This window comes from Eutrigla gurnardus (assembly GCF_963514095.1).
Source record: "Eutrigla gurnardus genome assembly, chromosome: 21".
Classification (NCBI taxonomy): Eukaryota; Metazoa; Chordata; class Actinopteri; order Perciformes; family Triglidae; genus Eutrigla; species Eutrigla gurnardus.
The window spans coordinates 10,531,514-10,555,716 of NC_139932.1; the positions used below are offsets into that span (position 1 = coordinate 10,531,514).

The window sequence follows — 24,203 nt, forward strand, 5'->3', positions numbered from 1 at the left end:
CTTACGTTCGTCTTAAAAACCATCAATTGGAGCAAGAGATAAGGATGTGTGTTGTTTCAAGGTTATCCAAAGTTTCACACTTTTTTAAACTATATTACATGTGAGCAAGCAAAAAGTCTCATTATAGGAATGTTCGAGGAAAATTACATTTATGACCACAGGTGTGGTGATGGTTGCTGGAGCAGTCCACTTGTTTGTGTTGTATTTTTATTATATTGTTTTGCATCTTGCTGTTTGGTTATTGGCTCTGACACAAATTGGATTAGCATAGGGGATAACGCACGGAGGGGTATTGTTAAATTCTGCTGTTGTGTTTCCAGAAGCCTGGTCTACACTACAAAAATGGTGGAGAATGGCTGTTCCCTCCTCTACACACGATTGTCTCCATGTTGGATCAAAGTTCATCCCTTCTTTTTGATAAAATACAACTATTAGCAGCCTCTGTTCGCTTCTCTCTCTGCATTTCCAGTGTTGACTCCCAGCGGACTATTTGCGATGCAGAGAGAACACACACGGCCTCCTCCTCCTCTCATGCTCTCTCATCTCATCACTGCAGGCTTGACAGACTCCCGCCCAGCTGGCCAGACCAGCCTGCGTTCTCATTACACTAATGTCAGAAACATGTAAAGACATCATTAGCTTGAAATGCCTCTCGCATGTTTCACAAAGATGCAAATCCTTTCCTGATGGAATTGTCAAATAAAGCAGACTCCTATTATCTGGGGAATAATTCTAATATGAACAACTCCCTCTTAGGGTGCGTCTTAAATCCACAATAAAGGGACTCTGACACCTGCTGTGATAGTATTTCTAAGGAAGAAACTTTTTCTTTTTATGGCAGACACTCCCATGGGCAGGAATAGTCACTTCCTGTCACAACAATCTATCATTGTTTTGGCTATGACAACACTCCCTCTGTCATCCTGTGGTTACTCATCCATCACGGAGAAGCACTTAAGGGCACAAGCCAAAAAAAAAACAAACAAAAAAAAGACAGCGGCAATCTTTTCAATGTCATGGTTCCAATGTCATTCAGTGAGTAAACAGGAAACCATGGCAATTAAATTCAAAACTAATTCAAAATACATGCATAGTGAAATTCAACGTGTTTACAATATTGTGAAATGTTTTTTTTTATAGTGTTAAATTAAAAACAAGTCATTTCTATAATTATTTAATGAATAAAGGATTGGAAGAACTCTGCACTGATAAGATTCTAAAATGATTCCCTGAACTGTTGAATCATTTTTCCTAGAAAGCCTTTCGGCGTTATTGGGGGGCGCACACAGCACATTCCCACATGAATCAGTGTAATCAGTCAATTAGAACGCTAAATGCGCCCTCCTCACTTGTGAAAGTCTAAAACGCATCCAACTTTCCACAGAAATATTCCCACGGTGAATGGAAACAATAGCCACAAGTCGATGCCTGTAAGCTACTCTTAACTAAAGCACATCCGGGCGTTGGGTTCAACCGCTTACGTTAGTCGGGTGGTGCACCGACCCAACACTTTTAACCTTAAACTGTTAGAAGGCTCTAATGGTAGCGGTGGTTAATGATGTTTCTAGCTGGAGTAATGACCTGAAGTAATGATCTTGCTGCTGATGAGATATTTAATGGCTAATAAATGTGCTCCGCTAACACAACTTAGGCTAGGTGATAGTGATGGGGCCTTGAATAATGAGTGAGTGGCTTGGCATGCATGGAGTTAGCAAAGGGTGTGTGTAATATTTCCTGTTTTTGTGTGATTTAGCCAGCTTTCTACTATTCCAACAAGTGGAGAAGATTATAAAATGTGCTGTAAATACAGATTCAATTATTATAGGCTACTGAATAATGGAAATGCTGTTTGGTGAAGTTTTGGGTTGCTGTACCATTAGCATCTTTAAGCACATCGACTTTGTTTTTGGTTCACCCTGAACAATACCAACATCCTGTCCAGATGCATAAAGTAGCTGTTTGATCAAGTCGACCACCAGAATCAGACCAAAGACAATATATGTGGTGAACAAATTATAGTATTTAGCAGCTCAAGAGCTTTATCTCAGGAGCTGGTGGAGACCAAAAACTGAGCTTAAAGTGCTCCCCCAAGTGGCCAAAAATATAAACTAACGCAGGTTAAGTGTAAATATGGTTTTAATCAAAGCTAAGCTACTGTCAGGGTTTGCTACGTTGCTGTGCATCGAGGGCTTTGGTAAACTACCAGAGGTGCCCGTGTGCGTACCGTTTTCATGCCCACGATGGACTGCTCGACCTTGGAGACGTAGGTGACGTGATCTTCGTTGGAGCGCAGCTCCCTCTGTTGTATTCTCTCGTAGATTCCCACCACCATGTCTCTGGGGATGTCTGCTCCGTCGTCCACACCTAAGATGTGAATACGGCTGATTACACACGAGTATACACATCACAGGGTGGACGGTTTTAAACATGTAAATACAACAAAGCTGGTTAATATTGTACCAACGCACATTCCCTTTGCCTCATTTTTTGATGTCCTAAGAGCGGAAAGAAGTTCAGTATTCAGTGCATATTTTCCCTGTCTCCCCTTCTTTGAATGTCTGTCTTACTGTCCCCATTAAGCGATGACAGAAGGCAGCGTGAGAGGAGGTGAATTGGCAAGTGAAAGGTTAAACACCCGCAGAAAGACTTTCCGTCTGGAACACGGTGCAGTTCGAGGCCGTGGCATTTCCACCCAGGTAGAGCCGCATGTCATTAGGCTGAGAGGTTGCCCTCGAGATGACTCCCCCCCCATTATATCGGCACACAGCTGCAGCGCGCTGTGTGGTACATTGAGTCTTCAATGGGGCAGGATGTGTTTGGAGAAAATGAAGTGATGCCGTTGACAGCGAGGCACCCTGGGACACCGCTGAGACATCGCTGCGCATTACGGAGTTGGAGGAAGTGGAGGAGATGTCCAGGGGGGAAATGTGTGTAAAGTGTCACGTGAATAAAGTGGCTTATTTTTGTGGAATGTCTTCCCTTCCACTCCTCACAACTTCACTGCTGTCTGTCGCTTTGCTTGGTGAAAACCAATCCAGGCTGAGATATCTCAAATATTGAATGGATTGACATGAGATTGTGTACAGATATTCATGGTGCTCAGAGGATGAATCCCAATGACTTTGGTGATCCTCTGGCTTTAGCAGTAGCCCACCTGAAGGACATTGAAAAGTGCACTGAAAATTTTCATTTTTGAGTGAGCTGACATAAAGGATTAATTCATTTATACTGTGTTGGCCCATTGTGGAATAGCTTTGACACTGACGGCCTGCTTTAATTGAGATAATGAATGTTCTGTGGTTCTTCATTACTATTGGTTTCTGGTGCATAATTGCATACCACCTCAGTCAATTAGTTGATTGAGTTATTCGTCTGTCAGCGTGCACGGGAGACGTGACCGGAGAAAGGAAAAGAGGAGAGGGGAACGGAGAGAATACAAACAAGGACAGATGGATTAATAAACAGACCGAATGATATTCCAACTGAGACGAAAAACAAGATAAGAGAATGCATCGAGAGACCGAAAAACACAGCAAACTGAGCGGAAGACAAATGGAGAGGCCAAGAGAAAGGCATATTTTAATTTGCATAAAATGCCGAGATTGATTTTCCAACTTAATTTAATTGCGGGGAACAGTCTGGATGAATCTATTAAAGTTGTTCTGCATCGACCTCGGCGTTCTGATTGATTGCGTGGAGGGAGAGCAAAACCACGGCGCTCCTGTCTCGTCCGCAACACTCGACGAATGAGCATCTGTCGGCGTGCGGGAGACGAGAATTGCTGTTAGTGCTTTCTGTTGGTGTCTGTTCTGGCAGGGATAGAAATATAACCTTATCTTTATGACCTGGATTTATGCAGGTTTGATTTAATAGAGATCCAAACACTGTTGCACCAAACCCCCAAAAACCTTCTCAGATGACACATTTTTTTTTTACTTCCTTAATGTGCCTCTGCACGCATGCCTAAATGCCACGCCCCTTACCTCGCAGGTTGCGTATGAAGTCCTCCAACATCATCTTGCGGTCGGGCTTGATGTTCGGACTGTACATGTCGGTGTTGAGCAGGATGATGGCGAAGGCCAGGATGAAGATGGTGTCCGGGTTGTGAAACTGCTGCACCACATCGGGGTTGCACATGCAGTAGCGCTGGCTGTCGGTGCGACGGAGGTAGAGAAAGAAGAGGTTAAAAAACAAGAAGATACGATGATGAAAAGAGCAGGTGATGATGAGGACAGAGAGAGAGAGAAATTAGAAAAAAACAAAGGAATGAGAGCGCAGATAACAAGAGATATCTTATATCTATAAGATGGGAGGGAAAAGACATGGCTAATACGTTGTCCTTCAACACCAAAGGCATCCTTCAACATGCTCATAAATGCCTTGTCTCTAGCCGAGCTTGAGTGCGTCACGCAGAAATAAGAGTTATGGCTTTAATTTTTACTCGTGGCTTCATCTAAAGCTGTTTGCTGCCTCAATGAACCTCACACTGCGGTGCTCCGCTGAGACTTGCGTCTATAAACACACTCGTCCCACTGGATCGGATGGTTACATGGACCCTGCGCTACCTAAGATGATGTTAAACACGGGACCCGCACACCCTCCACTGAGCCAAACATTCTCCAACATTCACGTGCCTGAGAAGAAATACTCCCCTTACCGAGGCGCTTTTCTGCAGAATAACTCAGGCTCAGTCTGATGTAGTTCCCAAAAAACACCATTTTTTTGTGTGGTCTGCTTCACCCCTTGCAGGATTAATGGGAAAAACAAAGCTTGTGTTTGTCTGCCCGCTTTTATACACATCATAATAAAAGGGGCATCATTTTCCACTTTAGTTGCCCTCGCTTTTATAGTTTCAGTTTGATTCATTCACTAAGAGATCACTAAGCCGCCTCGTCCAATTGTCCAACCCCCAAAATCCAGATGGGAGACGCTCCCGGTTGATGATAAAAGGCTCATTTGAGCATCATTTATGACAGTGCCTTCACAGCAATTAAGCTTTATAAGCAGTAGAGAATAATTTGATTTTGCCTCTAAGCCAACATGCAAGCTGCCCTTCCTTCTTAGTGGAGGCGGTCGGGGCTGTACGCAGCTTATGAGGAAGACTGCAGACGCTACTCGGGGCTGAAAAAACGTCCCTCGACTACTAAGCATTTTCGTGTAAAAAACCCCAAAACAAACAAGTGCTGACGTGCTTTTATTTACAGATATTTCTTCAAAAAAGTGATCACCAATCAGAGGTAATGCAGTAAAAGACACTGTTCCCTGTGGTAGAAATACAATGTTATTTATTGGGTTTAAAGGTTTGTGTAAATTCGATATTGGAATTTTGTTGATGTCCCTTAAACAGGATTTGTCTTAGCCTGGTAATCACAGAGCCTCACACAGACGCTCATTCACATCTCAGCGTCTGAAAACTGCAGCAAGCAATTATGATCTCGTCTGTAAATCCTCGTAGCACCATGGAGTGAAAAGCCGAAATGTGTGCTCTTACTCTGCACAGAAAAAAAACATGGGGGAAAATGACTATCCACAAAAACAAAAGCAAGAGGGTGAACCGGCACAACGTGACGCTGCTCAGCCAGTGGATTTGGCAGTCTTGGAACTTGGCCGCCGTCTTCCAAACCAATTTCTGCTTTTTGTTACAGATCGCTAAAGATGTAATCCAACAGTCATTATCTACTCGGCGAGGTTGGATTTTTGGTGCGAGATTATACAAGTTGCGTGATCCTTTCTATTTATAATTGGGAAAATACAGCAACAGTATGCGACCACGGGGTGAGTGAATAAGGATACAACGCTGTAGCGCAGACACGGAAATAAAGAAACTGAATCCGTCTGCAGCATTTGGGAGCTGGCTCTTATTGGCCTTCATTCATTAGCACACTGACGCAGCAGATACTGAGGCTGCTGGCTGCTTTTCACTTTTCCCCTCTCTCCTTTTCACTGCTGCTTCAAATCCCCTTCACTTACTTTGGAGATTTCTCTCTTTCCGTGTGTGTGTGTGTGTGTGTGTGTGTGTGTGTTTGGAGGCATATCAAAGCCCAGGAGCATGGGAGGCAGGCACAGAGAGGCAGTGGCGGTTACGCAACGCTGGTTATTTATAACCCTTCCTCCCCCTCTCCCTTTTCTCCCCGTCCTTCCTCCCTTTCCCCAGTTTGTGCCTCCTCACCCCCTAGTGTCTCTCTTGCTCCCGATAACACGCAGACATCGATGTCCAAGCATCGCCAGTGCCAACCTCCCTGCCCACTGACTATGACGACGCCGTCGCTTTTCTCCTCATTGGGCACCTCGACAACTGTGACAGGTGGTCGTTACTCCGGAGGGGGCCCACGGCAAACAGTTAGCAATAGCACACTGAGCCACAGCTGCACCGCAAATAGTATAGTCGTCTAGAAATGACTCTCTGCGTTGTCGATGTTTCGTTGCAGCCGAGCAGAGAGGAAAGAAGGGGTGAGGCGGTGTGACTCGACATGCTGAGATCATACGTGTGTCTTGATGACACGTGTTTACTCCATCGCTTCTTAGACACAGTGGGCGTTTTGTGTGCACGTCTCTTTTTGCCTGCATGGCTTTTATCTGATTAAATCTAGTCATGCTTGTTACGATGTTCCCCTTCTGTGTATTTGTCTGGCGTGGCTGTACAGTGCTCCTGGAGACGGAGGGGAAAAACAGAACAGAAATCGCTTATCACAAGTCTGCACCTCTCAGCGCGGCGTCGGAACTCGATGTAGCCATATTTCATGATCAGAAAAGTCCTGTGAAATGCATCTTAAAGCACCCGCAGGACAAGTTCCACCCAGGGCCACGCCTGAGTGACATTATTTCATTACATCAGCTCAAATATCACCAGAGCCAGAATTGCGTTACAGTCGAAGTAAATGACACCAGCAGGGAAAATGAGGTCTATTTTGCATAACCAACAAGATGATAAATATTCATATTCGACTCCTTTTTAAAGCAATTCTCTCTCTCTCTGCACCACTTTCTGAATATAAATACATGTATCAAACTGGTCAAATCCTTGGTTCTTGCTTGTCCGACTGGCCACTCACTATGGTACTATTTCTGCTTAATGATGCTCTTTAAATCCTGCACACTGTTCCTTTAAAACTGGAGGTTTATGGAATGGAAATCTGTAAGAATGGCAGCTAATGTGCTCTCCTAAAATACTGCAAGATAAACCCCATCTCAGAAACCTATTAGTCTGATTGAGGTAAGCCGCCGGGGGCAAGGGGCTATGTTTACTTTTATTCCAGTGGAACCATCGGATATCGAGGCCAAAACCTTCCTTTAATTTTGGAATTTGAGGTGACTACAAGGCTGGAGTTGAGACGGCACGTACAACCAGACTGTTTCCCCAGTCGCCAGTTTACAAGCTTATTTTAAACCAACGAAATGCAAAATCATTTCCAGACGACAACCGATGTCTTCCAAGATTTTAATTCCAGCCAATGTGTTCCACCCCTTCTGCTCCACGCAGACTGTTTGCATTCAACCAAAGCCTGCTGGAACGTGATTAGTCAATACTACTCAGACAACATTGGAAACCAGAATGCCAACATCTCATCCCGTTGCCTGTTGTAGATAAAACCCAGACCCAGACTGTCTTATTACCTGAAGGCCTCGATAAGACGTTCAACCTTCTGAGCTTCTCCCTGGACACGGATGTGGGCCTGAAACTTCCTCAGCGCTTCGTCCAGCTCCATGCCCGAGAAGTCCATCTCATCCACGACGCAACTGTGGAGCGTGGCGAGGGGATGGACGTGGTGTGGAAAGAGCAGTGGGGAAAAAAAGCAAATAGATTACAATTCATAGCAACACATCAACACGATAGCAGTAGCTGCCCTCGATCTGTGGATGTACGCCTAAGATGAAAGTCCACTCATCTAATTCCCAGTCAGAGCACCACTCCGCTTACTGCAGGTGTTAGCCACGCACGGACATCAGGGATAAGACTGGGCCAGGCTGTCTTCTCCGTGCCACAGCTGCCAACACACACACACACACACACACACACACACACACACACACACACACACACACACACACACACACACACGCACACACACTGTCCCTCAGAGCAGAAAATCCTCCCATTACCTGACAACCCCGGCTTAATGACTTTAATTAAAAAAAGTCAAATATCCTGTCCAATGAGTTCAGGGGGATAAATACAACGTGGGCAATTTGGAGTTGAAATGAGGTCTTGAAGTGAAAGGTGACTTTGGAAAACGAGTCGGGAGGTTTTAAAGTTTCCCTCGCTTTGATGCAAGGTGTCGAGGTACAAAGTGGAACAATAATGGAACTATGAAATGAACGTCGTTTTTTTTTCTTCTTTTTTAACACCTGGATAAGTTTCCATGCGATACTGGGTTAGGATTAGGTATCTAACGTATCCACATTAGTCGTAGATAATCTGTTACTATCCACTCATTGATGATTCAAAGAACGATGGTGATCTGGAACTCCTTTTGTAGTTGTGTCAAGACTTCTGCTTCTGATCATTTCATGTTGTACTACAGGACACACTGACACACACACACACACACACACACACACACTCTCACACACATGAAGACGGATTACTGTGACCAAAGGGAGTTAATGAGGCGGGTGCTTGACTGTGACGCATGCGGTTTCCTCAGATATCCCGACCCACGCACCGTGTATCACGACATGAGATCCAACAAACCTGCTCACAATAAAAATACCATAAACTGTGTACTATTACATTCAGTGCAATCCCCACCATTGGCGTTACACAAGCTACACTTTGCAGTCATATGTACTGTGACAAAACTACCACAACCTCTGCCCTCACTTCCAAAGTCATTCTCTCTCCCGCTGAGTCGACTCCCCCGGATCCCTCCTGCCTCTTGCTGACATCAGTCCAACACGGCTCTCATCCTCTCCCTCCTTCCAGGCCCTTCGTCCATCTTTCTCCCCCTCCTAGTCCTAAAATCCGCCCATATTCTTATCGGCTTAAACTGTATATTATTTTCTTCCCAGTGATTAAAGAACTTAGGGAGGTGAAGCTTATAGCACACAGTGACTCTGACTCGATCCACCTCCCGATCGACTCTCGGGCCTGTCGAGCGTCTCTCAGCGGCCTCTCCGTGACGCACGTCCTCACTCCACCACCTCTCCCTCCCTCCTTCCACAGCTGTCACTCCATGTTTATGTAACACCAGACGAGATGCTCTCTGGCCTAAGTGCTTCGGCCCATCTCCTTCACATAATGCACATGCGCACACACACACACACACACACACATACACATCGCATCCATCTGCATACATACATACATTGTATTACACATATTCTGAGTAGATTAGCTGTTAAAACAGGTCTCACATTTCCTGCCAAACAGGTATAGTATATTATCCGGAAATGACACCTTGAGTGTCACATTTCTTGGAAGACAAATCTGTAACGACAATTTGGCTTAATTGACTTGAGACGTTTTTAACGACTGTTTTATGCTTGGAGAAATGGGAAGAGAATGAGGCACCTTTAGGGTTTATTAGGAGAGGAGGGATATTCAGGGATACAGGACACGGCAAATATATATATATATATATATATATATATATATATATATATATATATATATATTCAGGCTCAGTCAATCAACATGAGCGATTTTCACATTGGACTGCAATCCCTCACCGCTCTCCTGTGACTACACTTTATCCAAAGTGCTCTCACACGCACTTTGCACTCTTCTATCATGTTCCTCTTCAGCATTACTTCCACTCAGTGCACGCCTGTGTGACTGCTCTGCAGGAAAATAAATATGCATCTATATATCCCAATGTCACCTGAGCTGAAGGATACCCGCGCCGTTTGAAGCTTTAAAAGCAGAATCCTGTTAATGCAGAGTATTTGGAGCCGTGATAGTGTCCGTTTAAGAAAATGTGGCTATTAGATGAGGGCAGCCCGGGGTGAACAACTTGGCGGAGTGCTGTGTCGTGTACGTCTGCCCTTGCGATGACTAAAAGTATATTCTGGATTTGATATTCGGACAAAAGGGAGGATAAAAGAGAAATCCGCCTCGCCTCCTCGGGGTTGATATGCAAATGCAGAAGTAATTGGTGAATGAGAGAATGTGATAGAATAAAAAAAAGACAATAACTGAGATGAAATAAGTATTTTCTTTTTTTGAAACATGGAAAAGAGAAAGGAAAACCTCAAAGCAAAGAATGCCAATCAGGTTAATGACCTGGAATGAAACCAACAGGGTAACGTGAGTCATGTGTGCACGTGTGTGATGCTGTCTTCACATTGATTTGATGTTTTTTTCCCTGTCTTTTATTTTTATTCGGCTTAAAAGAACTGAAGGACTGTGCTGCATGATGGCTCCACATATAATAAAAGTAAGGTAAACTCCAGCAATTTAATATATACAAGTTGAATCAGTCATCAGTTTTTGTGAGGAGGACTAATAAGTCTGTAAAAACAGTTGTATGCTGTCTTTGTGGCTTTTTTTTAGTCTGAGGAAATAAGCTTGTTATCAGGTTTATCTGAGCTTGACGGCATTGGTTGCATGGGAATAAAAGTCAGGATCTTAAGTCTTAAAGTTGCCTCACATTTAAAAGTAAGACTATGTAGTATGATTATTATTTATTACAAATCTGAAAATGGGCCAGAAGCACATCTACTCTTTCTTCCTCAGTGAGAAAATCTGGCTCCGCCCCTCTACCATCACTGGTGGAAGAGCAGTCAAGGTGGCGATGCAAGAAAAACACATTTCTTTGAGTGAAGGCCGTATAAATAAAAAATAAAATATCAATTTGAGAGCCTGGTCCAACCAACCAAGTGGGAAGTGTAGGATTCTATGCTCCACATAGATCATATCATCTGATCTAGTGGTGGTTTAGATCTAATTTAAAGATGGCACCAGTCACAGCGATGGGTACAAATACCAAGACCAGGAGTGAATATTTCCTTTTTTATGCGTTTATGAAATCTCAAAAACAATATTTACATTATCAGATGAAGGCTAATATGCTCCTCGTTTCTTTCTTCTAGTTTGATAGAATAATGCCAATACAACGGCAACAATGGTTTTGATATCAATGTGATAAAAGAAGCAGGAAAACAATAAAGGGCAGGCAAGTTTTTTTATTTTATTTTTGTCTTATCAGCTTGTTATCCTCCCTTTCCGCCATTCTGTCTCGCAAGTCAACCTGGATTTACAATTGGAAGTTAATATGAGGGTTTGTTTGTTGGATCATGACACTTCAATCTGGCTTTTTTTCAGTTTGTTTACTGAGATGAAAAATATAATCAAACGTCAACGTCTGCAAAAACAAAATAACAGCTTTGACATAAATGGATACTGAAGTAATAATTTAGGTTTCGGGGAATCAAATGACCCAAAGAAGGAGTTGGAAACGGAGTAAAAGCTTTTTACAGGCTCATCAACACACACCACAATCACTATATTGTCACTAAAAGATGAGGATTTTCCTTGAGCCAAATCCTCTATTGAATCCAGTCCTGTAGTTGATCCTGACCGCTGATCTCCCAGACAATGAAGGGATTATAGGGGGAATCACCTTTTTTTGAGGAGCGGTGAATTCTCCTTACAAGGACCTAAGGAAATAATGTGAACTACTCACTCTAGGACATCTCTGTTGAAGGGCTTCTTGCTGTTGCCGAGGAACTCTCCTATCATCTGTCGGCTCAAGCCCTTCCTCTGGAGGAGGAAGTGGGCAACGCCGATGGGTGTATCCGGGATGAAGCCTCTGGAGATCAGGAACTGAAGGCCTTTGTCTGGGTTTCTGAAACAAACAGAAAAAAAGAATAAGAAAGGAAGAAACTGCGAAAGTGAATCTTGCCAGTTCCGATGACTTTGCTCTGAGCAGCAGTAATCCAACACAAAATAGATCCTTATACATCTGGATATATGGATTATTATGATTATCACTGTCACATCTGCACATTGTAGATGGAGACTGTTAAAAGGGGCCGCAATCTCATCTGTATTCATACCTGTGCTGAATTACAACATCCATTAACAACTGCTAAACAACTTGATACTCTGCTAAATTCAGGGGATACCGCCAGAATAATAATGGCTGATCTGGGACCCGGCCTTAAATCCCTGTTTATATGCACGGAGGCATTCCCAAGTAGATTTCTTGTTGTTGAAACAGGTTGAGACAAACGAAGAAATGAATTACATGCGGTGAAACAGATTGTTGTTACAGTAGCTGTTTGGCTACATGCAGAGTGTGAGCAGACGTGGCCTCTAGCTGAAACGTGTAAAACCATTGGCAGGATCATTTCTACACAGATTGCACGTGTGAGCGTCTGTGTGAGCATCCGTTTGGCTGGACCATGAAGTTCCCGTTCCTCGTGCCTTCGGAAAAGTGTCTAAACATCTCGTGGCTTTTGCGTGAATCATCACTTTTGAAAGTCATCTCTCTCCTACGATTCCGGGGAGTCGCCTTGCTGATAATTTTCCGCTGACTGCATGGCAGGAGTTACGTAGGAGCAAGGGAGTAATATCGTAACTATTTATAACCCTATTAGAGATAGAGGACAGTCGCTCTAGGGAGGCTACCACATCATCACCACAGCTCCCTCTATACAGTGTTTAAACCACAGCCTTTTACATAACGGAGCAGTGTGTGTGTGTGTGTGTGTGTGTGTGTGTGTGTGTGTGTGTGTGTGTGTGTGTGTGTGTGTGTGTGTGTGTGTGTGTGCCACAGCTAATGGGTTTATAAGGCGAGGGCGGGACGGAGGGGAGGGGAGAGAGGGATAAAGGGCAGGATAGGAGGAGGAGGCTGGAGGAAAACCAGACAGAGCAGATGTGCGGGAATGGGAACGTGAGGACAGAGAGAGGGAGGATGATGAGTGAAGCTGGACTGCCTCGAAGCATCTGCTGTGACAGCCGCGGCACACTCTCCGCTTCCTGGCTCGCCCTCTCGGCCAAGGGTGACGTCGCGCCAAACAAATTTGGCACATATCACTCACTTGATGTTTCTCCAACAACAGACGGATGGCACACGGTGATTATTATTAGCAATCGGCAAGCGGAGGGAAAGGGAGGATGGATAGACTCAGATGGGTGGTGCAGAATGAGACTGGAAACAACCCTGTTAACATTTTAAGTACAGATTGCCCGGATTTAGTCCAGAAACACGTTTTTTGTGAAGGTCACGCGGGTCATTTCGGATCACGTACTATATGTCGGAGGACTCGTGGGGACAATCTCACTGGGAGCATTCCACGGACAAAGTGTGAAAAGAGAACAGCAACACGATGGCACAAACAAAACGGAGACACCTCTGGTTTGTGAATGCATGAGACGCTGCCAGACAGCACCCAGATGTCATGCTAGAATGACAAATAAACTGCTCTGTGCCCAGACGGCATTCTCCCTCGCACACACTGTTCTCGCCTCCCTCTTTGTTGCACAAACAACCCCCCATCTTGGACCCTCACCCCATCATAAATACATATTTCTTTGATATCCACTTTTATTGGCCCTCTATTACAGATCTATTTCAGATGCGCACCGTGGCCGTACCTCAGCCGTGTTTTATGGCCTTTACAAGTGCTTCTGTATTCTGTTGGCTATTTCTCCAGACGCACACATTGCTGTTTCATTACTAACCAGGGATAGATTGATGGCTGGTTAGTGTCGTTGAGCAGTTTTCTGAGTGGTAACGCGATTTTGTGATGCGAGCACTTAAACTCTGAATCATTCCACTGGTTAGGACTCAGAGTGATGCTCTTGTCCATCAAGTATGCTTTTGATAAAAAAGGCAAGAATATAATGGTGTCGTAAAGAGGATATTGCTGATGTTCTCATACAATTGAGCTGGCAAAGTTAAGGTATATATAAATAAATGTACGTCTCTCTTTTTCAGCTGAGCTACTTTGCCAACTTTTTCCGTACCACCTGCAGAACAGAAGTGCCAAGGAGAAATTAGAAACGTTTCCCGTGTTCGCCATCTGGATTTCTGAGTTTGTGATTATGTGCTGGGTCATTTAGCCCCGTGGCTGGACTGTTAATCCAGGTTTGTGTATGCAGGTTATGCTTCTCCAGGAGTCGGGCAGGCTTTGCTGATCCGCTGATCTTAATTAGTCTTCCCTGAAAAATGTGTTCAGATCTCTCTCTTTCTCTCTCTCTCTCCACACTTCCACCACCACCTACATATCTCTCACACCACCTTTTATTTAATTCATGAAGCTCTGATGGCGCTCCATTTTCATGCATGAAGGGAAGTCGATGTGAGTCCTCCTTCACAACACATCTACGATTTCTGGACCATAATGTATAAAATGGAAAAGTCACGCCATGCATACAAAAAGAGAAATCTACCCGGAAATCTGTCACCAGTGCCACTCCTCCTCCTCCTCCTCCTCCTCCTCCCCTCTCTGCTGAAGGTTTGCTATCAGCTCCCTTGTGTGGTGGCAGTGTCCTTGACACACTCTTCTCTCATAATGGAGTCATTGTTATTCCATACACACTCAAGGTGGAAACTTTATCAAGTGGTCTCTCTCCCTCTCTCAACCTCCCACCCCTCTCTGCCTTTTGATTCTCTTTCAATTGCTCGCTCTCGCTTTTGCACTCCATTTCCATCCCTCACTGTTTTATCTTTTTAATTCTTGTGCAGACCAGCGCGCCCGTACACCCAAAACTTCAGACTTCCGCTCTCCCTTTTCATTTACTTTCCCCCTAACTTTCCCCACATAGACCACCTGCTGAAACAAACACACACTCACACTTTACATTACCTAGCCGTGCGCATATGTGCACGCTTTTTTTTTTTTTTTTTTTGGTCCGCATGATCAAGCAGTACCCAAGTTTTAGCCCAAAGCAAACAACCCTGTTTAAGATGCAAAGGATACAACAGCGCAGGTATTAGAGGGAGGATATGAACTGGTGGAACTAATAAGCCTCAAGCTCGATTGCTCTCTCTCTCTCTCTCTCTCGCTGTCTACTTTTTCCTTTGCTTTCCCTTCCTCATTCTCTCTCTCCTTGTAGCCAATTTATTAAAAGTCAGCTTATCTTTCAAGGTGTTTGATCAGGTTGGATGAGAAGAGGGGATTGCAAACACATAGAAAAGGCTTTCAAAAATGTCCTTTTATGAAAACTGTGAGCTTTCATTAAACAGTCATTACAAATATATATATACATGTCCTCATTTCTCCTCTCTGGGCATGTCGTTAAAACATTTTTTTAATGAATTGCTGCGGCCAAACTTTCTCTGCCTCTCCCGTACAGAGTGACATGTCTGGGAAAAGTCATGGTAGAGAGAATAGTAAATATAAACACAGAGCAAGGGATCTTTTTCTTTATTCTAACTTGCCAATAGCTGGACAAAACCATTATCCTCTGTTTTCGACCCATATGTGCAATAATCCTTAACACTTAAAATGTAACCTCTTAAACGGATGTGTTTATCTGTTATCTAATTTTAGAAATATAACAGTATAATATACATTTATAGCAATCTGTATATAATCCACCTCCTTTCTTGCCTTTCATACATATTTTTTTCATTTCTTTCCTTCATTTCCCCTGGCGATTATTCAATCTGCAGCTCGTTTCTGCCCCTCTAGTTTTCAGTGTCACGCTCCAGCATCGAGTCAAAGTTTATCGGCTTTATTGTGCGCTTTTATTGCTCTGCAGAGCTTGGCAGCGAGCAAATAGATAATGTGTGTTTATGAGCTCCGTTCTTCTAAATGTGTACGAGGCGGCTTAATTGGGGCAATATCAAAAATCTTGTAGTGGTTTTTGCACCCGAGGGAACACAGTGTATTTTCCATCAAAGCGGGATATTTTGGAAAGCAAGGAGCGCGTCTATGGATGTGGTTGAGGTGGCGGGGACAAAAGAAAGCGTGGATTGAAATGTTAACACATTTTTCATTCCGGTTCCTAGGATGCCGCTTCACACGGCGCTGAAGGAACTTTTAACTACATTCACGACTCAGTAGATGAATAATGAGAATTTTTGGGCCTTTGTGGATCGTTGCCATCATTTTTTTTCATGCATTCCTAATAATTGTTACCAAGCAACTCCATCAGTGGCTGGGCTCAACTTTGTAATATATGTGAGTGAGTTCAGTTCATTTATTTGAAGACCCTATGTGGAGTGTTTGCGTCCTTTAGGATTGGCTGGGGTGAGAAGCCAATAGAGCATATGGTAAACGCCTCATTTAAAGCTTCCTTCCAAGTGTGCCGCTGGCTGCGGAGCACATTGTACGGAGTCATGTGGTTACAAACATGTCGAAAAAAGGAGACGAGGGTTGAACAAATAAAATCAGCTCCCACATTAGAATGTGCTTTTAAAGCTTGAACGTAATGTTAACAAACATTTACCACATGCATTATGTAACATTTAAACTATTTGAGAGCTTCTCTGAAGAACAGATTCAAAACATACTCTCTACTGCAAAACTGACTGAGTTTGACACACATCTCAACAGATTTAGTCAGAGCTGGCCCCATGCACTGTTGTCGCCATGGCAACAGTTCCCCCCCCCCCTATCCGCCGCTGCCATGTAGCCACCTTGTACCTGTCAAGATCGCCTCCTGGGAAGTTCTTATCAGGTTTTGACTTTGTCACTCTTGGCTCTGCAGCAGGGCGGGGGGACTGAAACCACAATGGCTGAAAAGCTGCAACCAGCAAACATAAACAAGCGTTTCAAGACTGCTGATTTTCTGTGGTGGAGGCACAGAGGGAAATGGTGTGTGAGTTGGGTAGATCTCGTATTCGGATGTAAGAGTTATCTGTGTCGTTATGCGTTCTTCTTGGTATTGAAGATGAGCTTTGAGAGTGGCAGATTATACCTGAGATATACAGATTATACCCGAAAGTTTCTATGAAAGTGGCAGATGAAACAACACGAAAATAACCCTGGATTAGGCTTTTGTTGAATTTTACAATTTAGGACATAATAATTTCAATAAGAGCTATTTATGTTTGATCTGAGGCTACAGATATGTCTTCCCCAATAGAAAAAGTCTGTTGGGTCCCAACCTGGCGGCTGGTGTCCCACCTGTCACTCAAAGTGGCCACGCTTTTAAAAAAGGTGACCTTAACCCTTAGTTATACAAACATAAAATTGCCTATTGCATGTACATGTGCGCATGCATAACCTGTTGTACACTTAAGGGTCCCAGTTTGGGGGGCTAGAAAATATGGTCCCCCTTTCGGCAGGGGGTTCGGGTGAAGCTGTCATTTCCACCATATCTGGCTATGTCTGTTTCCTTTTCATTCCTTTCCTCCTTAAAAATCAATCTCCACACTCGCTGTCTCAATAATTCATCCCTGTTCTGATTTGTCTTCCTGAGAAGAAAGAAGACACCTCAGATCTTGCCTGGGACTCATTCTGTTTGTTCTTTCGGCACAATGGGATCTGTGAGGAAAAATGCTTTTCTTTGCTCTTTGAGTCCAGAAGGCTCCATCAAACCCCAGGTATACTTAGAGGAGGGATAGAAGTACACGTTGTTTTAAGTCTCACTGTATATGATATATCCACCGTCAAGTCCCAATATTAGATTTTCATTTAGCCTCTTGCTTCAAGCAAATGTGAGGAACATTCACATTACAGGACCCAATACTCCCAAAGTACTCCCAAATCCAATGAACTTCCCAGACTGGATTCATCTGATCGTGTATGTGAAATCATTTTAAAACAATGCAGCAGCTACTCACACATTGAAGAGATTGAGGCCGATGCGGTAGAGGCGTTTCCGCATGACGTCAGTGGACAGCGTGGGTGATTTACAGCTGGCCGGGTTCTCACAGTGGTAGCGTGGCAGGCTGAGGATCATGGCCTGCAGGGCCTCCTTGGACGAGGCTTCCGATGTGGACCGTGCCTCTGTAGACGTGCTGCTGCTGCTCATCTGCTCCGAGCTGTTGTCTGCTATCTCGGAGCCGCACCTATTGACCTCCAGCGGCTCTGCCATGGGCGAGCTACCCAGCAGTGGCGGAGGGGCGTGTGGGGGCCCTGTGGGCGGCGGCACCACCACGATCTCCTCTGCGCTTTGAGGAGCAGCCATCTTATCCAGAGGGGTTAGAGGATGCTGCTCTTCCTCCTCCTCCTCCTCAAGCTCTTCTTCACTCGGAGGAGGAGCAGGGAAGTCGTCGTCCTGCTCGCCGTCGTCAAATTCAGATTCTGGGGGTGGCGGCGGCTCTTGCGGGGGCGGTGGGGGGTCTATGGGTTCCACTGGGAGCTCTGCGGGGGGAGGAGGGGGTTCTTGTGGGAGGTAAGGAGGAAAAGAGGCCGGAGTTGAGTTCGTCGTTGTGGAAGCAGATGTGACAGTGATGGGGGTTCCTTCTGGTTGGACGCAGCTGCCGAGGGTGACGGTGGACGATTCCATGACCGAGGACGAAACACGGAAGTTCTGGCTGTCGAACTGCACCGTCACGTCCCGGAACGCCATCATCAGCTTGCTCGCACTTCTCGACAGGTCACTCGGGTCCACGGGGCCTTGATGAATCGTCGACTCTCCCACCCTGCCTCCTTCTCCTCCACCTCCTACTCCTGCTGCTGCTGCTGCTGCCGCCGCCGCCGCTGCTGCTGCGTTGAAGGAGTCGGCAGTGAACTGATAGGTGCCGCCTTCTTGCAGTGAGCACATGGTTTTCAGGCTCCAGTTGCTGAGCGCGTCATCTATGGACTTGGCCAGCGACTGGACCTGTTCGGTGAACGAGTCTTCCAGGTCGGTCAGGGAGCCACCGACTGTGGCAGGCAGAGACGGCGAGCGCACCAACGGGATGCCTGTCAAGTTGCAGCCTTCTGCCAGGGCCCGTTCAGCAGAGAAGCCCTCCGTGTTTTGCACACGGACCTTGCGCAGGGAGATGCGTCGAGGCAGGCGACTCTCCAGCAGAGAATTGCGGATCTTCTCAAAGTTCTTGCTGAGCTGGTACTGGCGGAAGGCAGTCTGGATCTTGCAGGCGGCCCGGCGGGAGATGAGGTGGCCACCGTATTTGTGCTCTAACATTTCGATCTAAGAAATAGGAGAAAGGATAGAAAAGGGAAATAATGAATTGCTGGAATTTCAATTGTATTTTTTGATTTACATAAAGCAGATAACAGCCTATAACCTGCAAGGACACAAAAAAAATGTGACTTTATGGACTCGTCATATATGAAAAGAATGGTTGAAAACTGATAAGTCGTTGCAGAATAATCCCAGGATACACACAAGACCAAGTATTGCTCAGGGCTCTGCATCACAGACGTTTATATTTCTGAAAGGTCACTACCAGTGCTTGGACATTTTTCATATTCTCCTTCTTGTCACTGGGGTGCATGGAAGATGAATATGGCATATGAGTTGAATAGCAGTGTGAAAAAAGTGGAATGTGTGTGGGGAAATGAATGAGGTGGGCATAATAAGAAATAGGATAACTGTGGTGGGAAAAGAAACATAAATGAAAATCCCAGGAGATAAAAAGGGTTTTAAAGGCCAACTTTTGAAGGAGTAGACACAATTTTTAAATATATAAGTGCTCCAAATTCAACTATTAATATCCTCACATGGTGCAGTAATACTATTCTGCAAGCTGGCCTTGTGATGTGTGTACTTAAACTACATACGGTTTGGTCAAAGCCACAGTTTAAAAGAAAACACAGCAAAGGCTGACTCATGACATTTGGACAAACTGTTAATTTCCTCCGCAAATAGAACTCCTAATCTCAGAGAATCCTACAGAGAGGTCCTCCACACAACTTTAAATTGTCTGAAACTGAACAAGCCATTAATCTTGCCTGTGAAAAATTGCTCAAATGCTGTGGGAAATAGATAGAGATGTAATATAGCCGTTCTTATCTGGCGGTGGCTCAAACACTAGATGAGACCTCTTTTGAGTTTCCCAGAACAATCAGGGGGTGGGGTATCTTTGGAAGTGCCCAGAAACTGCTCTTATCTTCTCCAGTCACTCTGAAATCCTTTTCATTCAGACTAAATCAATGAATATAATTATGTTTCTGTTCTAACTGTATCAAGGGCACGATTGGAAGAGGATTCAGCTTTGAAAGAATAGCCGGAACACCTTCTTTTACAAATATGACTAAAATTAACATGTTCTAAATGGGTTCTATAAAATGCTGCATAGACAGTGCACATGAAAAAAAGCATTCATAGGGAGATAGACATCCTTGCTGTTCTCTCCGTCAGTATATCAAGGTGATGTGGACATCAGGATTAAGGTGGTCCAAGTAAAATAGCCCTCCTATAAATTGAAATGCAATTGAATAGTCACCGTAGACCGACGGATCAAAATGTGACTTTCAGCTGCTAATCTCTTTTCGCTTTGGCGCCGGACAAAGTCACTCAAGCGCCTGCTGATAGGCCGTAATGCCTTGAGGGTTTGCAATTTGTGATAAGTGGTTGGTTCAAGATGCAGCCTCCGCCGTTGTCACTGGAGGAACGGAATCACACACAAAGCTCTTTAGAAAAGTGGAATGACACTGAAAATCCATCTTATCTACTCCATTTACATTTCGCTGCAGAGCCTCTGCGAGCAAAAATGAGACGAACGGAGAATATTAAGGTGGTTTGAGAATAGGACGCTGGTTTGCGAGCTCTACTGTATCCGCTGATGGCGACTTCTCATTGGCCGGCGGCTCTTGGAGACTGGTCGAACTCAGCCTGAATATTCATGACTTTTTTTTAATCTGGATAGCTCTGCGACTGCGCTCTGCGCACCCTTGCAACGACAAGGTTAGCCATATATCGCCTCGACTCCAAAATAAATAATTGTTTGGGTTTTGTTTTTTTTAAACGGGCACAGAGGTAATATGATCTCATTACTCAGGAAGGTGTCCCTCATCAAAACAAATTCTGCAGAGTTCCAGTGCAGAGGTGCCCTTGGTAGTGAGAAACGGCCATCAGTGGGGCTGCGTTTGATTAAATGTGGCAGTCGAGCTTGTTTGTTTTGCCTTCTGCGTAAGCAGGATCGGGGATGATGAATAAAGTATTTGGGTCATGTTGCGTTCTTTTCTTTCACAGTGTGTATCTGCTACACTTTGCCATTCATATTACAACTACCAGGTCGAGTTGGGACGTGATGCAAGGGGAGGAAGACAAGAGGGTGAAAAGTGGGCATGATTTCATACCAGAGTGTTTGCGAGCCGTACACTGTATTTGTATACCGGTTGAACTACTGTAAAGCCTTCTGATGGACAAATTGGTAGAATTACCTTTCTATTACTGACATTACTTACAAATGTTAGTTCAATATTCAGTCTTTTAGCTCTATTTTGGGTCTCTACCACCACTTTAGCTGCTAGATGTTTCACTATGTCCTCTAGTCGCAGTCTGTGTCTGCCTGGCGCTGAGAGGGTAATGTACTGTACAGTGGGCTTTTAGTGTTTTCGCTGAAAACAGCTACAGCTGAAAAACAACATGAAAGCAGAGAGAGGGAAACAAAACGGTGAAGTTGCGGGCTGACAGCTAATCAATGAGCTGAAACTCACGATAAGTGCATGGTCACTCACGTGGGAATGCAGGCGAGCGAGGCAACATTCGCAAAGATTCGGGTGATCGTCCCGTGTCGGTTCATTGCAACGAGCGACGATTCACACTACACATTGCTTTCACGGTTGCTAGGAGACTCAGGGCAAGAGGTGGATGGGCTTTTGACTGATCGTAGCATGAAAATGTGATGCCAGCACGATGGATGAACAGGACACTGAAGAAACAAGAAAACAAGTTTACTGAGGGGAGGGTATGAAGATATAGAAAAAAGAGGTGATGAGACGGATGAGCGCACCAAGAGTGACACTGCTGCAAATCCCCCCCATTAGCCAACTGTCAGTTCTACCTCTGATCACTTCACTAAGCGCTGATGGAGAGAGATTATTCTGGAGTCGCAGTGGTCTGAGAGAACGTGATGGCACTGCTCTGTTCCACCAGGATCTAAATCGATTTTGACGGGCTGTTCGGCACCATGCTGACCTCGCGTTCCCCTTTGAACAAATGAGGGAAAAAGGTGGAAAACAAACCAGTGCAAAGTGGTGTTACATTGCAGTGTGGAGTATATACAATGGAATAGCAAGAGGGACGGTGTAATTCTTCTATGAAGGATAGATAAAGGTAAGAATAGCATAGACCTTTCAAACTTGTGAAGTCGAATTAGCTACATATCCACAAGAAGAAGAAGTTTGAGGTTATGGTCACATTGAAATAGAAACGTGAGCTCAAAGACGAGTTGCAGGAGAAAAGGCGAATTTTTCCGATATTATCAGATAGCAGGTGGTGGATATTGTGGCTAGAAATATAGAACTTTATCTCTCTTCTGAAATATTAATACCCAGAGGCTGTGGAAATCTGTTTTAGTCTGGAAATGTTCGTGCTTCAGATGGAAATGTGTCTCAAAACAAAAGGTCAACCGAAAATACAACACACAGCATGTTTTTTTCAGCATCATGTGTCACGACTTTTGTTCTGCCTCTTCGTTTGTAGAATTATGGGCGAATTTCATGGCTGGAAAATGCATATGACTTGTGATTTTAACAAACTAGTTTGTGGTGAAACTATTTGGTTGTTTGGCACCGAAACAAACTCTTAGCAGGAGAACTCCAATTTTCCCAAAATGTGGCACTATTCCTTTTAAAAGAAAAATCAATGAAACAGGAACATATGTTCACAGGGCAGTAACAATATGTGAGATATGCTATTTAAAATGGAATACCAGTCATACAGTACACAACCCTCTCTCTTAGTTTAGCCATAAATCTATCCATCTCCTGTTAAATTTGTATGAAAATACTAAAATGTGTACATAAATAAAACATCAGACAATCAGATCTCGTATGCTGCAGAAACAAGGGGCAAAATGCGAAGCCACGATTAGCCTCCACGTTCATTCACACTGTCTTACAGCACAGAAACATCTGCATGATTAATGAGATGGTTATATAACAGCAAAAACTGGGACACAACTTATGCCGACTGCATTACAAAATGCGGAGGACAACGAAAGACTTCGTCATCAGAGGATGGGGATCCGTTAAGCTGACACCTCCTTGACCAAAGTCAGTTAGCGAAAAAGAGACCAATTCTGAGGCAGAATAAAGAAATTATACAATCTCATTAGAACGGCAAAAGACTGAGATTATACAGCAGCAACCTATTGAACAATGTCATCACGTTCCTTTCCTGCACGTTTAGGACAAGCTACTAAACATCTTGTCTGATGTTCCACGTCTTCATGTCGCTTGGGCTTTTAATTGTCATTACGAGGGCCATCAAATTTAACTTTTCACTGGTGAAATGCTTCACTTTATGGAGATGAATGCCTTTTGATTCATGGGCCCTCTTTATTACTCGAGCAGAGATTCGCACCAATTCGAGGCCGGAGCAGTCGTTTGGAGTCAGGTTTCGTCACGTCCCACTTTATCATGCTGTAAAACAAAAGGCTGTGTGGTCTGCATTGATTGAACCTGCATCGGTTACGCCTCTGTTTGAATGGGGACGCCGTCATTTCTTTGTCTGAATTTTGACATAAGTGTCAACCTTGGTACTCTATTGTTGTAATTGGAGACCAGAAAATATTTACACGTTTACCCTTGAAATTGTCCTCTTCACTCTGTTCTAGTGTCATTTCAGTGCTGCCCTTTTGGAATGATGTTTGTTATCAACAGCCATACTGATGAACATTTGGAAACTAGAATTTTTTTTTTTTTTTTACAAAAAATGTCAAAGAGAACATTAACTCCAATTGTTTCCCTATAAATCCTAAAGCTGTAAAATGTTTTATATATAAGTAGAATTATTATTAATATTTGAATAATAAGTCCTTGCAACTAGAGGTTGTGCCATTTCTTCTGTAAACCATAAAATGTGGGTTTAAATTGGGGTTATGGAATGGAACATGGAACGTATCTCAATAAAAAAAAGATGTACAGAAATGCATATTAATACGATCTACAAAACTGCCCGTGGCATGAAAATAACATGTTCATCTACCAGCTTTCTACTATAAGGCATCATTTAAAATTCAATGAGGTTCTAAATTTAAACCGGCTTGAAAAAAACACAAGAGAAGTTGAGCCAGAGATTGAACGCTCAGGTTGAAGTGAGTTAACGCTCAAAGACTTGGTCATGAGGTTCCTCCCCTGCAATCAAGGTATCGCCCCGCGGATCCAATTACCCTGACATTGATCTGTAGACGCATCAAGCGCCTGCAACGCCGGCTGCACAGACAGAAGATCAATCTAGCTGATCA

General features: G+C 44.1%; 1 protein-coding gene across 3 annotated transcripts in view; it reads right to left on the minus strand.

Moving 5' to 3' along the window:
• iqsec3a (IQ motif and Sec7 domain ArfGEF 3a) overlaps nt 1–24,203 on the minus strand; it is a 78,743-nt gene that overhangs the window by 12,152 nt on the left and 42,388 nt on the right. For all 3 annotated transcript variants that reach the window (XM_084038255.1, XM_084038254.1, XM_084038256.1), the window contains 5 exons: nt 17,682–18,976; nt 11,625–11,786; nt 7,615–7,737; nt 3,984–4,150; nt 2,225–2,364 (listed from right to left, as the gene is read on the minus strand). In XM_084038255.1, the coding sequence (XP_083894381.1) occupies nt 2,225–2,364; nt 3,984–4,150; nt 7,615–7,737; nt 11,625–11,786; nt 17,682–18,976 (1,887 nt within the window). The remainder of the gene's footprint in view (nt 1–2,224; nt 2,365–3,983; nt 4,151–7,614; nt 7,738–11,624; nt 11,787–17,681; nt 18,977–24,203) is intronic.